Source organism: Pelmatolapia mariae, linkage group LG8, assembly GCF_036321145.2.
Source record: "Pelmatolapia mariae isolate MD_Pm_ZW linkage group LG8, Pm_UMD_F_2, whole genome shotgun sequence".
In the NCBI taxonomy this organism is placed as follows: domain Eukaryota; kingdom Metazoa; phylum Chordata; class Actinopteri; order Cichliformes; family Cichlidae; genus Pelmatolapia; species Pelmatolapia mariae.
Window position 1 is genome coordinate 16652388 of NC_086234.1, and position 15856 is coordinate 16668243.

Genomic DNA, 15856 nt, shown 5'->3' on the forward strand with positions numbered 1-15856 from the left:
CCTCATTGATTGTAGCAGATTTGAAGGTCGTGGAACAAAACCGCTGCCTCATTTTCATTATTGACCCTGAAGCTTAGGCCGAGTCACTAATGTGTGAACTACAAAGGCCGCTCGTTTGCCGTTTCTATGATTTTATTTGCTTCTGTCCGTCGTCTCTCTTTCAGTGGGAGACGGAGCAGCAGAGAAGTCTAGAGGAGAGAGGACGCTTGCTGCTCTGCCTCCAGTACCTCCCGCCATCCACCGATGGCGACTTGAAGGGCGAGGCCAAGGAGAGAGCTCGTGGCGGGCTGTGTGTGGGCGTCAAGCGCTGCGCCCATCTGGCAGCCATGGACGTCAATGGTTTCTCCGACCCCTACGTTAAAACGTAAGCACGCCATCAAGTCATCGCCTGAATTTCATGAAGAGCCGAAATACTTTAGACCAAACCTCCACGTCCTTGAACCACCCCTGACTGGGAGTACCCCAAACACTATTCCTATTTCTCGATGGGCCAACCTACAGCAGCGACAAAGCCTCAGCAGTTTGCTTAAGTAACCCCTTAGATTTTAAGAGATCTCCACACACAAGGAGAACAGCAGGGATGTGGCAACCAGAAACCAGAGAATGCCAGAAAAACTGAGCGCCTGTGATGTTGAGATCACTGAAATTAGAACTCGTCAAAGGTTTTTGGTAGATGCACCTATGGTATCAATTTGAAGCTCCTATGTTGCCTCATTCTCAGGTTATCGCATTCAAACTCCAATATTTCTTTGCTGATTTCTTGATAGCTTCAACTATTATACCAGTGAGGATGCAGAGGTTTAACAGCAGCAAGACTCGCTCTCAGACAGCAAACTCACAAATATTTTTAATGCAAAATACAAAGGTGGCCATAGCAACACATCTAATCTGCGTGAAACACCTGGTCAGACACAAAGGTTTTATTCTGTATGGTGTGTATAATGTATGAAATAAAAAAAAATGCTTAAGTATAGAAGCAGAAACTTATTTTTTAAGAGAAAAATTATATAATGAATTTGGCAATTTATTATTTCACCATGAGAAAGTATACACATACACACAAAAACTGTACAGTACAAATGTCCAGGTATCTGTTCGAATATGAAAAGGTACCCAATCCTAGCGACTATCAGTGGGAGCAAAAGATCCACTTGTGACATGGTATCTTTTATGATATTTGAATATTACTCGTGTTCACTAGCGACTTTCAGACAAACAAAACCTGAGGTATAAACCTTTGATGTTTACCTGGAATACTGTGATATTGGTACAGGAGGTGATAATCACCAAAACATAAACACCTCTAACCTATAATTTTAAAAGAGATATAGTAAGCGTATTGATTTCCTTGGTCAATAAGATCCCAGCCGTAATATGAATTGCACTCGACTGGATTCAAATCTTGGCTGTCGCTCTAAATTTACCTGCAGGCTGATCACTTAACCTCAGATCACTGCCCTCATAGTAATTCATATTATAAATACACACACACACACACACACACTTGGCTGTACTTACTGCAGGTGGTTGTGATGTCATACGTTATCAGCTTTACTAAAACGAATTGTCATCTGTTTAGCTACCTGTCTGTGATATTTAAGGACTTTATTTCTAATTATCAAGTCTTTAAAATTATTTTTAATAATGCAAACATTTAACTAAAAAATATGTATAAACGTACTATTATTATCACACAACAATGCTTTCACACACACATTCTGATACATGAACACATGACATAAATCAGACTGATGGACTCACATGTCACGATCCTCATTTCAGGACAATCTCCGTCTCCCTCCTCTCAACACCTTAATACCTCAGTTTGGTCTTAACTGGCCCTTGGCTCATACTGACCCTATAAATCACCTTTTGTTGCCACTCACAAGTGATCGATGGCTCGAGTTAACCTCACATCAGGTAACGATGAGAGATGAGAGCAGCTTTTCACACAAATAGAGGCCACTGGGAAATGTGTCACTCATTCATCACGATGACTATAAGACAACTATGAGACTGTATGGGTATTGACAGGCTTGAAACTGACTGAAAGGCAGTGACATGATCTAATGTTATGGGTGTGTTGGATCCAGGATTAGAAAAAAAACAGATCTGGGTGCTGTTGTTGTCAGAGAGGTCCTCTGGAGATTCATTACTCACTGATGAAGACTGCGTGTGTCACTGTGTGTGTGTTTGTGTCTGTATCAGAGAGGGGGGGTCTCTGTTTTGAATGATGCAAACTGACATAAAGTGGACAAATGAGCTTTAAAAATCGCCCCTCGTCTCGTGTCAGTGTTTTCCTGAGTGCTGGTTCTGGCTTTGAGGCTGTTTCTGCAATAAGTAAAACACTCCACAGCCTCCCATCTCACACGCTCACACACACACACGGACGCGCACAAACACAGAAATGCCAGCACGCTCGCCTCACCTCACCTCACGCACACACTAATCTCCCTTCTCTTTTCCCGTTATGCTTCAAACTCCGGTTTCCTCTCTCTCCCGCTTTACATGCACCAAACCTACGCATGCATCCCTCACACATCCACAGGAACACATCGCGCATCTTGTTTCATTTTGGATGCGTGCTCACATCTTTGCCCTTTGGCGGGAGCATCTTCCCAGATGCTTTGTTGTGTCTGAGAGTGTGTGGGAACATACGCTCGAGCCCGAGCTGTGGGTGGTGGGTGGAAAGCAAATGTGAATAGAGATTTTTGCCACGCTGCTTCCAGCTGGCTTAAAAATATCCTGAGAATTTAATGACAGCTCGCAAAGGGAGGCTGTGAATTTACAATCTGTGCTGTGCTGGTGAAGGACATACTGATCAGTCCCCACAGTGGGTTTAACAAATAATACATGAAACCTTCAGGGGATCGATGGGGGACTTGGATTAGAGAAGACTGATATCACTGCCTGTTCAATATGAAGCTACAGCTACCAGCTGGCTAGATTAGTGCAAAAATTAATACAGGGAATCAGCTGATCTAATGCTTATTAGCGCTTCAATATAGTGTATTCATTTAGAATAAAGAATGAAGTAAGAGTAACACAGCAATCACTGAGTCTTTGCTCTTCCTCAACAGTTATAGAAAAATCATGATTTCCTCCTCTGACCTTTACAGCCGTGCCCGGTATTTGCAGTGACTGTTATTCTTTCTTCCACTGCTTTGACATATGAACAGTAATGATTTGTATACACGACGGTAAAATATTCTTCTGTCACAGGTACCTGAAGCCAGACGTTCACAAGAAATCCAAGCACAAAACAGCGGTCATTAAAAAGACTCTCAACCCGGAGTTTAATGAGGTACGCATCATCCACTTCAGTAATGACTGAAAGCGAAGGCGCAGCTCATTTAGAAGCTTTAAATGTATCCTCCAACCAGTTAGCTGCATTAAAAGTTTTCTGAGACTCGAGATCTTCTGACTGTTCACTCTGTCTTTACTCAGGAGTTTTTCTATGAGATCTCCTTCTCAGAATTAGCAACCAAGACGCTGGAGGTCACCGTGTGGGACTATGATTTAGGAAAATCCAATGACTTCATAGGTAAGTTCATGGCACGAGTGACAGGTCATTTTTAGATGTTTAGCCTAAGATTCCTGCATTTGATTATATTTACTTCCATTTTTAATGCTCTTTTAAGGTAAATAGTTTGAATTCTTCATTGGCATTTTTCTACATTTTTATTTTGCAAATCACATGAAGAGGTCCATCCATCCACCCATCGATCCATGTTCTGCTGTTTTTCTGGGCAACAGTCTAAGCAGCAATGCCCAGACACTCTTCCCAGTTACGTCCACCAGCTCTATGGGGGACGGTGGGGCCAGCTGAGAGGTGTAATGTCCTGGGTCTACCCCGGGACATCCTTTCTGTAGGACATGCCCGAAACACCTCAACTGCCTCCTTTTAATGTGGAGGAGCAGCTACTCTGAGCTCCTTCCAAATAACCGAGATCCTCACCCTGTCCCTAAAGGAGAGTCCAGACACCTGTAGGAGGAAGCTAATTTCTGCCACTTGTATCTGCAATCTTATTCTTTCGGTCACTACACAAAGCCTGTGATCGCAGGTGAGGTTAGGAACGTGGATCGACCAGTTCACCGACAGCTTTGCTTTCACACTCAGCTCTCGCTGACCCAGAGTGGGCACTCCACCTATTTCCAGCTGAGGACCTTGACCTCAGACTCTGTTGTGCTGAATCTCATTCCAGCTGCTTCACATTTAGCTACCCCAGTGCAAGCTGGTAGTGAGACCAGCAGAACGACATCATATGCAAAAGCAGAGATGAGATCCTGACATGAGCAAACCAAACAACGTCTTTTGTACATAACAGTTATGAACAGAAAGGGTGACAAACATGCCCTAGTACTAGTACCAAACCTTCTTCTACTGAGGGTGCGAAAATGTTGCATAAAAATACAGTTTGTGGTATTTTTCTGAAGCAGATGGGCAGTCAGGTTGTGGGCATATGTTCCTCAAATTGGAAGAATGGCATTTGTTAAGGATTATTTTCATATGGAAATGGATACAGACTTTCAAAGCTCATGAGTCAAACTAACTACATCTCCCGACCTGAAATAATACGCACTCTAGGTGCTTCATCACATTTGAAAAACAAGATGGGAATTAGATCTAAAACTGGAGAGCCATTCACAATGGGCTGTTTGCCAGTGAATTTAAAGAGGGGAACTTGACTCAGCCGTGTTCATTTTTCCCCTTTTTTACTTAGAAACCAATCCGGCTTGAAGTCTTTCTGCTTTTTCGGTTATTGTTAGTTATGCAAATGTCTTTTATTACGGGTGTATTTTGGACAAAGCTGTTTTTTTCCAACCCATTACCTAAGCTTAAAAAAAAAAAGAAAAGAGAAAGAAAGAAAAAAGATTACTGACATTTTAATTTTTCAGCACAATTAATGGCCAATCTGAACACACTTCATTAGACAAAGTTAAAAAATATGTACAGGTCTAATTAGTACCTGATCAGAATTTTTTTAAAAAAAAAACATTAAAAGCCTGGAACATGAGGTTTCATTGTTGATCCTCTGTGTTTTAGACGTCTATTATAAATAAAATGGAATACAAAACAATACAACACATATTCAGAAGCTGTGTACTGGAGCTTGCTATGCCCACTCTTCTTGACTTCTCTGACTGTCTGCTCTGTCTCTGCTTTTGTAAGGGGGGGTATCCTTAGGGTGTCATTCACAGGGAGAGACTCTGCAGCACTGGATAGACTGTCTGAAGAACAAGGGCAAGAAAGTGGAGCGCTGGCACACACTGACCAACGAGCTGCCCGGATCCACGCTGCAGGAATGAACCCGAGCTTCCTCCCCTATAACTGACACCAGAGGGACCGTCTGAAGACCCGGGATGAAGGACGTCTAATCGCATGTTTTAAGGATTGTTCTGCATGACTGTGACGGATCCATATCCTCCTTTGTGTCATAATTCAAAACATCATGCCCAGATAGGTGGGATGGGGTGGGGGGAGGGTTGTCCACAATCACAGATCAATACTCTAATCTCGGATCTAAACAGTCCCAACACAAAGCTGAAACCATTTTCTTCACAGTACTGGCAAGCATTCACATCCTTTCAATGCTTTAAGATCGGTCTAAATGCTCCTCGTGGACAGAGCCCACTCACGAAGAATAATTACGCCGGGACGTTTGACGAGGGGAAAATGTTTAATTATTCTCTCGCGCAGTCCCGCGTGTCAGGTTTGCTTGCTCTTATTAAATTCAGGCAAGTCGATTTCATTAACCGCTGACATTAAAACTCCGCGGTTATGCCCATCTGTCTCAAAGCGCACATACCTCTCCGTGCAATAATGATTGCCTAATGCTTCCGAAGATATTTCCAAGTGGTCTTAATACTGGCGGATGTTTTTTTTTCTCTGATCGTCACTGGATTGACAGCATGAGCTGATAAGAAAACTGGTTCTTCCACGTCGATGGTTCGTGTGTGATCTACTTGCATGTTCGGTGTTGATGGAGCAAACTTTAAAAAAAGAAAAAAAAAAGGTTGGAAATGTTCATCAACGTGTTGTTCCCTAGAAGAAACTGTATTTTATTTAATGGTAATGGCTCTTTAATGTTGTTCGCAGTTGTTTGACGTGTCAGCTCTGATATCGGTGTCGGTCGGTTTTGCTTCACGTTCCCTACTTTGTAAGGCCAACGTCAGTAACAGAGGAGTTTCACAGCAGCAGAGCGTTTTACGGCGAACCATGCATGGCTGTACTCTGACACAGTAAATAAAGTCACATGCCTTTGTTTCATATACAAATTGTAAATATGAACCGGTGTAGAGCGCTGTGTTTTATGGTGACTCTCCATGGCTGCTGCTTTACTGTCGACTGCTTTCAGCTGCAGGTTTTCTCTGTGTGGTGAACAGGCATGCTCACAATGCCATTGGTGTTAATATGTAAATATATGTACGCTGTTTCACTTCTTTGGGATGTTTGTCTTTTGGAAAGCTTGCATGGTTGTTTTTATCTTTGTTTTTGGTCCACAGTGGACTCCTTCAATCACTGATCAGTGATTGAAGGAAGCCAGTAAAGCTAATACTGCCACCTGGTGTTCTTGAACTGTAAGTGCAGCCTCTTCTCTGACTACAGAGAGCAGAAGTGATCCATCAAATGTGTAAGGTGAAAGGAAACCAACACACACACACACACACACACACACACACACACACACACACACACACACACACCTAACTTTCTGCTCCAGTAAACAATAACTGCAGCAATTAAAACATAAATTGGATCTTTACAAAATGTAATAAATACAACTGCAATTAAAAAAATATTGGTGGGATGCTTTGTAAAATAAACACAATTCAATGATTTGCAAAGCTCATTTTATTCACAGTAGATCATAGAAAACGTGGCATGTTTAAACTGGGGCATTTTACTACTTAAAGAAAAATATTAGTAATTTTGAATTCAGTGGCAGCAACATGTCTAAAAAAAAAGTTGGAATGGAAGCAGCTATGAAAGCTATAAAAAAGAAGCCATATGTGGGCAGGAGTCAGAAACACTGCTGTGGTGAGAGAGTGTCGATGCAGCGTGGAAAACTCTTCTGTGGTCAGACAAATCTAAATTTGAAATTCTTTTTGGCAAATATGGACGCTGCATCGTCCAGACTAAGACTAGATCGATGATCTGACTTGCTTGCATATCTGATGGTTTGTGCATTAGTGCCTGTGAAACTGATAGCTTGCACTGGATATATGATCAGTATATGAGTATTTACAGGTTTTAGAGCAACATAAGCTCCAATCCAGATGACATGGATTGTCAGGCCTAGCAGATTTCAGCAAGCCGATGCTAAATAGTATACTGCATGTATTTCAGCAGCATGGCATCACAACAGAAGAGTCAGGGAGCTGAAGAAGCCTGCCCGCAATCCAGACCTTTCAACAACTCATGCATTGGCTCATGAGCCCAGGACTGTTCAGCGGCTAGATCCACGTCAGACTACAATGGGACAAAAATCCAGCAGCTGGTCTCCACTGTTCCCAGATGTCTATGAACTCTTGTTAAAGAGGAGGGGATGCTAAACAGCGGTAAACAAGACCCTCTCCCAACTTCTCTGAGACATGTTGCTGCCATAAAATTCAAAAATAACCTTTATTATTTCTTAATAATGGTACACTTTCTCTATTTAAACATTTGCTGTTTTCTATGTTCTATTGTGATTTACGAGATTCATTTATATTTGTAACATTTTGCACAGCTTTCCAACTTTTTTTTGTAAATTCAAATGCTGCTGAATTTATAGTGGGAAATATCTGCTGTAAAACGTATCTTTCTGGTTTTGATTCTTGTGATTTTTATTACGCTTTTTAAGAAATATTAGCACTTTTTTATAATAGTTTTAGATGACAATGAGAAAATGAAGCAATGAATCTACATTATTGCTTCAGTTTCAGTTCATTTCACTGTCAGCAGCTTTCAGTGAAAATCCTTACAAAAGCTCCAGGACCAGCAGCTCAGCACCGAACTGCACACAGACACACTTAACAGCTGGCTGGTGAGCAGAGTGGAGCTTTTAGCAGGAGAGCTATTTTGTCCATTTAGGATTTAGGAGGAGGAGGAGATGTAGTAATGCTATTTACCACCTTTTAGCTGAACTGATTGGCCACAAGCATGTATGAAATAAACTACTTTCTCTCTGTGATGACAGCGGAGGTGAGGATCTTCAGTTTATCCACACAAGAGCATCACCTTATTTTCTTTCCTTCCTTGGCTTCACGCAGATGCTCTGTGTGGAAGACTCTGGGCTCTAAAAAAAGAAAAAAAAATCCAAGTTGTGTTGCTTGTATCATTCTTTTGGGCAGATTATTTTAAAATTTATGACTCTTTCAACAGATTTGAGTTCACTGACACCACTGTAAGGGAGACTGCCGCACTTATGCGTTCCCACCGCCGTGCATTACAGTCCCCTTAGTGCAGTGTGGTTTTTCCTGCCATCACTGGCCTCAAAAAGCTTCTGCCTGTCTCTGCATGTTCTTTACAAAATTAATGAAAGGCATCTTATCCTTTAAACCTCTGAATTATTTCGATCTGTCTATCAGATCTGGGTGGACTTATTTTATTCACTTATCGGATGAAGAAAGATTATAAATAAGATTTTGAAGCATTTCTTCTGATCCAGATCAAATTAGTTTACAGTATCATCATGAGTTATTGAATGTTTCACTTGTTCCATTTGGCAGGCAGGTGAGAGCCTAGCATTGAGATTTCTTTTCATACTCTGTGTACCCGAGTTTGTGTGGGCAGGGCGCCCTGAGTGTTGACGTGAGCTAGCTGACTGACTCAGCATTACGGGCGGCGAGACAGAAGTTCATTCCAGATAATAACTGGGGAAAAAAAGGCTTCAGAGAAACACGTGAAGCTGCCAGCAGCTGTGCAGTTTGTGATTACTGTGCATTTTCTCCTGTAGCCTGAGTGAGAAAGAAGCTCTTTGTGGAATGAGATAAGGCTGCCACGGTTTCATCTTAGTCACTGTTTGTTCCTGGATCTGCTCGCACGTCAACACCATCACTGCTCTGTGATTACAGGAAATAAAATGGCTTTATTTTGGTGATTCTACTATTGCAAATACAGATAACACGGTAAAAAGTCTAATACACTTTGTATAATGTGATTTTAGATTTAAATGATTTTCACAAGTCAATTTCCTCTAACAGCAGGGACACAATCAGGAAGGATTTACACTAAACAGTGACCTACTAATTTCCATACTGTACTGAACAAGTCTTCTTCTTGTTTTTTTCACTTAAAGTCACTTAAAACTGACCCAAGAATCATTTAAGCATAAAAAAAGCACCCAACTCAAGAGATGAACCAGTGCTGTGCCTACTCATAACAGACAACCAATTTAAAATGATCTGTTACTAGCAGGCTAACGCAAATACACATTGTGTATTCTTGTCTCTTTAGTTGAGTCTATGAAAAATCTCAAACATAATACTGGTAACACAGATAACAGGCATAAAATAATACTTTTTGTGTTCTCCAAGAGCTATTAGACAAAATCCTAGCATGTCTCAGCATGGTGTGCAGCATGTCCTTAAAAAATGTGAGGAAAACTGACAAGTGGACGACAAACGGCAGGTCTAAGGCTGAAAGTCAGTGGCAACGGGTCTGATGGAGATGATGAAATCCTTGGTTCAAATCTTCATCAGTTTGTAGAGGTGGTAAGAAAAGATGTACAACAGTGACCGTCTACAGCCACATGTAAAACGTGGAGGAGGCTCTGTCGTGGTTCGGCCAGTAGTGTTGGAGATCATGTCAAAATTTGTGGAATTATGAATTCAGAAAAGTACCATCAGCTTTTGATCCAACATGTGATAACATCTGGAAAACATAGGCTTGGCAGCAGCTTAATTTTTCAGCATCATAATGATCCCAAACACACTGCCGAGACAGTGAAAGAATACCTGAATAGAAAAAACAGTGGAGCACTATCGGTGATGGATTGGTCTCCCCAGAGGCAGTGAGGTGCAGTGAGAACAGGACAAAAGTCAGCCAACATCCAAAGAAGAGCATCCAATGTCCTTCAGGAAGCCCGGGGCCCATTTTTCTAGCAAAATATACATTTAAATAGAGTGTGGCTCAAGATTTTCTCCACATTACCATATTCACAAGTTAATGTAACTCCATGTAAGTCTTAAAATAATCAAATTTTACCATCTATTCTCTACAAATGTAGCAAAGTAATTTTAAAGCTATCGTCACTCTGTTCTGGTGGCGTCAAGTTATTTCAAATAGTTTCTGTAAACAGGCATTTTCCAGCTGTAAGAAAAACATGAGCAAGTTTTTGCAGCTCATAAAAAAGAAAAGAAAAAAAATCCAATTTCCTATTTTTGCTGAAGCTGCAAGAAAGAAAATTGGACTGCTGGTTTTGAGATCAAAACTGAGATTACTGTAAGGACAAAACAAAAAACAAAAGTGGAGGGGCATTTGAGGACATTAAAGTTTTAAACATCTGTGAGGCGTCTGAAACGAAGCCTCTCCTGGTGATAAAGAGGTTTAATTAAAAGCAAATGATCAGCAGTTAGCAGAGGCTCCATAAATAACATCTAAATGAAGCAGCCACCAGGTGTAAAACACCCCAGTGGCATTTAGCGAGTCGATAGAAAGAGGAATTAAACTCAATTTAAAAAAACTGTACAAAAATGTGAAAAGAACAAATGTAAATTATGTTTGCATAAGGAAACTCCTTTAAAATTGAGCGTATTAGCCAAACCCAGATTGTGTCCTGTCTGTGGGGATTAGTGCCAGCAGAGCACACATAATGCAATATGAGAGCTGCTGTGTGGTCCTCTGAAAGGGCTGTGTGGTTGTATCATAACACTAATGCATTTTATTAGGAAACTGCAAAGAAGCTGGTGAAAATAAAAGCGGGTAAGGATGAAGAACATCTCGGACGGTGCAGGCAAACTAAGATTTGTTCAAGAATATATATTTTTGGTGATTTTCCTGCAAAGGAGGACAACACTCCTCATGCACTTTTCACAATGATGAGCAGTTTCCATTACAGAGCCATTATGGGTGCATTACTGCCATCTAGCTGGGATTGTGATGAAAATTCAAAGGGTGCAGTTACAGCAGGAGGATGCTGGATGTGTGGCAGCAGTGCCACGGTAATAATGGGCCACACAAGGGCCTGAAGCTCCCAGTTTCTATTAAGAAGCATTTGTGTGAATGTTATGAAAGTACTCAATGATAACCCAGTTCAAGAGTAGAACTGCACGGATTTAATCAATTCCAGCTCCTCTCATCTTCTGATGCTTGCTCATGGAAAACTTTGGAGATGATTTTTGCTTTAAAGATGATAAAACTGTCCATGCAAAATATAAACAAAGGGCTTCAAATGGGAATCAGTACAAATGACGTTTCAAAAAACTGCCTTTACACCAGGCTCAGAGCAGTGTCAAGGCAAGAAGTTAAATACAGTTTTTCATGCATGGGCCAGTTTTGAGATTTTTGACTATTTTGCTTCCATAAAATGTTTTATTTTGTTCAGAATGCACAAAAAAGCCTAAAATAACAGTTAAATGTGTTTATTTTGACTGCTCTTTATCTGCTGGATATAAGTGGATATTTCAAACACTATACAAAACATAACATCTTGATGATTTGGGAAGTTTCTTGGTGATATCTATTAGGCAGGCGAGCACTACACTCAGCATATCCAGGCTTTCTTTACATTAGCTGGCTCAGCAAAACCTAAAAGCTCTGTCAGAGATAACGGTCGACATGACAGTGGTTATCAACCTTTCTCGTTAATTCAGGGCTTCCAGCTTCAGGCTCAGTGCACGCTCACATAAAAACGGCACTTTGAATCTCTTGCTGCACAAACGGCAGGAAAGTGGACCAAACTGAGCGTCGCCTGCTTCAGTCGGAGAAACAGCTATAAAAGTAAAATGGCAAAAGGCAACAAAGTAAGAAAACTGTTGATGTTTCCCACTCGGGAAACAGTAATGTGACATGGAGCTGCACATTAGTGCTCTGAAACTTTATAAGTGACGTATTTAAACATCAGTCTGTTCAGATCTGACTGTCCAGTGATGGAAGTGTGGAAAAAGTCCGATTATTTGTACTGATTCAACGATCTTACTGATAGACATCCTACAAATGGACTGATTCATTTACTAATCTGTGTTCTACTCCTTTCAACTCCAGCAGTGAAAACGAGACTTGGCCGCGGGTCACGATCAAGCATAAAAACATTTGTTTTCCAAACGCGTGCTGTGATTTCCTGTGACCACGAGTCATATTTTACACTGCAGCATTAGTAACACATGCTCAGCAGGTTGCATGTTGTATTCCTTAAGCGGGAAAAACCTCCTTGGGCCTTTTGTAACACAGTAAGTAAAAGTGTGTCGCTTCCAGCTGATTCTAAACTGAAGCTGCAAACATTACCTGCTCTGGACCAGGCAGCATTAGTTGCTATGGTGACATAGTCAGGTTCAAAGATACTCTCCTCCACATGATCACAAGTGATGCAGACTGAAAGCAGGTTGTGCTGCCCTCTGTTGCACCGAGGACGTGTTATCTGAACATATGTGACACATGTTGACGAAAATATACAATCAATAATTCATGCATCTTATTGTGAAGGTCGGCGCCGCGCAGCACTTTCTGACAAATTATTCACTGTTAATGAGCTGAATTAATTATTAGTTTAGCCTTCAGGGAAATAACAAATATCTAAGCAAAGGAAACACGCTGTAACTCTCTCGATCTCTCTCCAAGTGTAAATAATAAAATTAGATTCTGACTGAGTGTCACAGGTTCTTGCTGTAACACCTCGGCTTTTTTCCACCCCAGCCGTGACAAGACAACATTCCTGCGGCGGAGCCGTCAACAGTTTCTCTAAAAAAAGATCCACAGCAATCCGTCTCCGAGCGTTAATTCCCACTCACAGTGGGTATTTTGCGGCCCCAGTTCTCTCTGCACATTAAGCGGGCACTAAGAGAACAGCGTCGCCACAGGTCAGTAGATCTCATTATGCTGCTTCTGCGATGCAGACTGACAGGACGATCACGATGCATCCAGCCGCTGCCAAACTGACTCACGGCCGCAGTGTTTGTGTGACCCAGCTGCATAATCCATGACCCACTTACTGCATCTGGATGCGACTATGTCTGGTACACTGATCCCCTTTTGAACTGTTACTGTACTGTAGACATACTAAAATTAGCTGAGTACACAGGAAAGTACCTTTAACTGTCAGAGAGATCACGCTGGTGGGTTTGAATTTGCTGTTGTCATATGTTGTGAAAGCTGTTTTTGTTAACGTTGGGGTTTTCTCCCCCTTTGGGGGCACAGTAAGACTATTTTTGAAAGTATGGCAGAAACTTTTGCCATGTTTACTTTATGTGCATAACATATTTTTTTTTTAAGTTTATTATTACAACAGAGCATTTTCTTCACTGGAAGCTTGCCCCATCATTTGTATGTAGATACTGTTGTGTCCTGCATTCACACCAAGGACAGAACAGGAAAACATGTTATCAATGCAGGACATGCTGGCACCTTTACATATTATCCTGCACACTTTTGCAAGTCGAAAAATACATTTTCCTGTCAAGGTCAATAGCTGGAATATCGCTTGCATGGGAAAGATAGCAGCAGGAGTGGGCTTATAATTTACAGAGATAAAAGAAGAAACTTGTTTCGAGACCAGAATGAAAGCAAATTTAAACAATGTTTCAAAATAATTACCCAAATTAGTGAGCAACCTGAAAAAGTAAATTTTACAACAGTTTTTTAATACATTTTGACAATTAAGTCAAAGATACTGAATCCTCAAGTTCAGACCTCGTTTCAGTGCATAATTACCCTCCTTGTAAATAGGTTGTTATTAAATAAAAAACTCAAAACATGAAAAGTACATTTACATTTTTTTTCTAATTGGCATAAAAGTTCAAATTCAAAAAGTAGAAAAATGCCAGAAGAGCGATTTTGTATTTTAAAATAATATTTTGAAACCACTTTTGCAACATCTGAGTTTATATTTTTATATATAATTTACACAACAAATGTAGGTTTTAGTATTTTGTGCGTGGATTACTTTCAAATTAGTGGGTGGGACACAAATCTTTGGAGATGTTGCACCAATCAAACTGTTAGGGTACTACATTCTGTACTACACTTGGATTTATTGGTTGATCCCGATGATTTTTTACAAAATTATAAAGGAATACTGCTGCAGTATATCAATGAAACACATCAGCATTTTTCTTTGGACTCTTTAAAGAGTTTAAAATGCAACACATAGACACACAGATCAGCTAACCGGTGCTAATTTAATTGGTGCTACAGTAAGTAACAGACTAACAAGATAAAATAATTTCACTCACCAGAACTGAAGCACACATTTGTTCAGTGACCTGTAGCACACAGCAGGACACTGTGGCTGTCAGAACTTTTTCTCTAACGCAGCTCATGTTCCAGATTAGAAGTAAGATGGGAAAATAAATGCAGGGAATTTTGGTTTAAACTGGTGACATCACCACTGGTTTCAGGTAAATGTTTAGTGCTAATTTATTTACCATTTGTTACCATGCTAGCACCTGCTACATTTCTAACCAGTATAAATGTACTCAGCAGCACTGAGAGCTTTGGGGGTGTTTTTCTGACTTTAAAGTCTCACTCCTTACCAAATGACTTAATGCAATTAAAATATTACAGTACTGTGCAAAAGTCTTGAGGCACCATCTTTAAACAAATTTTGCTTTCAAGGAACCAGGCTTCGTGTTATGGTTCTCCGGGCTTTCCGAAGATTTTTCAAAGATTTCTTTAAACATTGGCTGCCTTATTGCTCATTTTCAGTCCAGTCCTTGTACCTGACTATTTTCAGAGGAATGTTTTTCTTAGTTGTTAAAACACTTAATGCTGACCTATTAAGCAGTCAGGAATAATAAAGGAGGCTTACTCAAGGGATGAACCAGTGTTGTGTCTACACATAACAGACAACTTAGAAAAGAACCCGTTTTAAAAAGCTTGTCACAAAAACACATTGTTTGTTCCAACTTCATTGGCTGAATCTATGAAAAATGCCAAGGTTAACACGGTTTCACAAAAATAAAATTATACTTTTTCCCCCAACAAGGTGATTCCAAAGAGCTGTTGGCTGAAAACTTGGCAAACGTCAGCAGTGTGTACAGTGTGTCCTTAAAAAACTTGAGGAAACTGGACAAGTGGAGGACAAAAGAGGACAGCCCTGGCCTGTCTACAAAACTGTCTACAGTCGATGAACAGTATCTGAAAGTCATGTCCTTAAGGGAAAAATCCTAATCCTAATTCTCTTGTATGTTGTATGTAGGTCCCGTACCAAGAGCAAATACTTGATACGGGACCTGAGAGATGCATCTTGCCCTTTAGTTGATCCATATACTGTTTAATGAAGCTTCATCAGATCTCAGTGGAAGAGTGGCTGTCAATAAGCCATTCTTATGGAAGGGAAACAGGGAGAAAAGGTTGAAGTATACCCGAGTGTACAAGAATTGCACCGGAAATCACAGAGAACTAGTCAGTATTGCTTAGAGAGGTCAGGAAAGAGGTACAGCATGACGTGTCTACAGTCCTCCGTAAAACATGGTGGAGGTTCTGCCTTGGTTTGGAGCTACATTTCAGCCAGTGTTGTTGGTGAGCTTGCCTTGTATTTTGTATAATAAGATTGGCAAAAGCTTCATTTTTAAGCATAACAGTGATCATAAACACTTCCAATGCAGTAAAAGCATACCTGGGTAGATGAGCCTGGACTTCAACAGAACAAAAGACAGCCAACATCCAAAGAAGAGCTTTGAATGCCCTTCAAGAAGCCTGGAGAACTATTCCTGA

General features: G+C 40.7%; 1 protein-coding gene across 1 annotated transcript in view; it reads left to right on the top strand.

Moving 5' to 3' along the window:
- LOC134632599 (double C2-like domain-containing protein alpha) overlaps positions 1–9068 on the top strand; it is a 29086-nt gene extending 20018 nt beyond the window's left edge. Inside the window, exons 8-11 of the mRNA XM_063481289.1 lie at positions 165–364; positions 3223–3304; positions 3448–3544; positions 5174–9068. Of these exons, the coding sequence (XP_063337359.1) occupies positions 165–364; positions 3223–3304; positions 3448–3544; positions 5174–5310 (516 nt within the window). The 3' untranslated portion in view covers positions 5311–9068. The remainder of the gene's footprint in view (positions 1–164; positions 365–3222; positions 3305–3447; positions 3545–5173) is intronic.
- The last annotated feature ends 6788 nt before the right edge of the window (positions 9069–15856 follow it).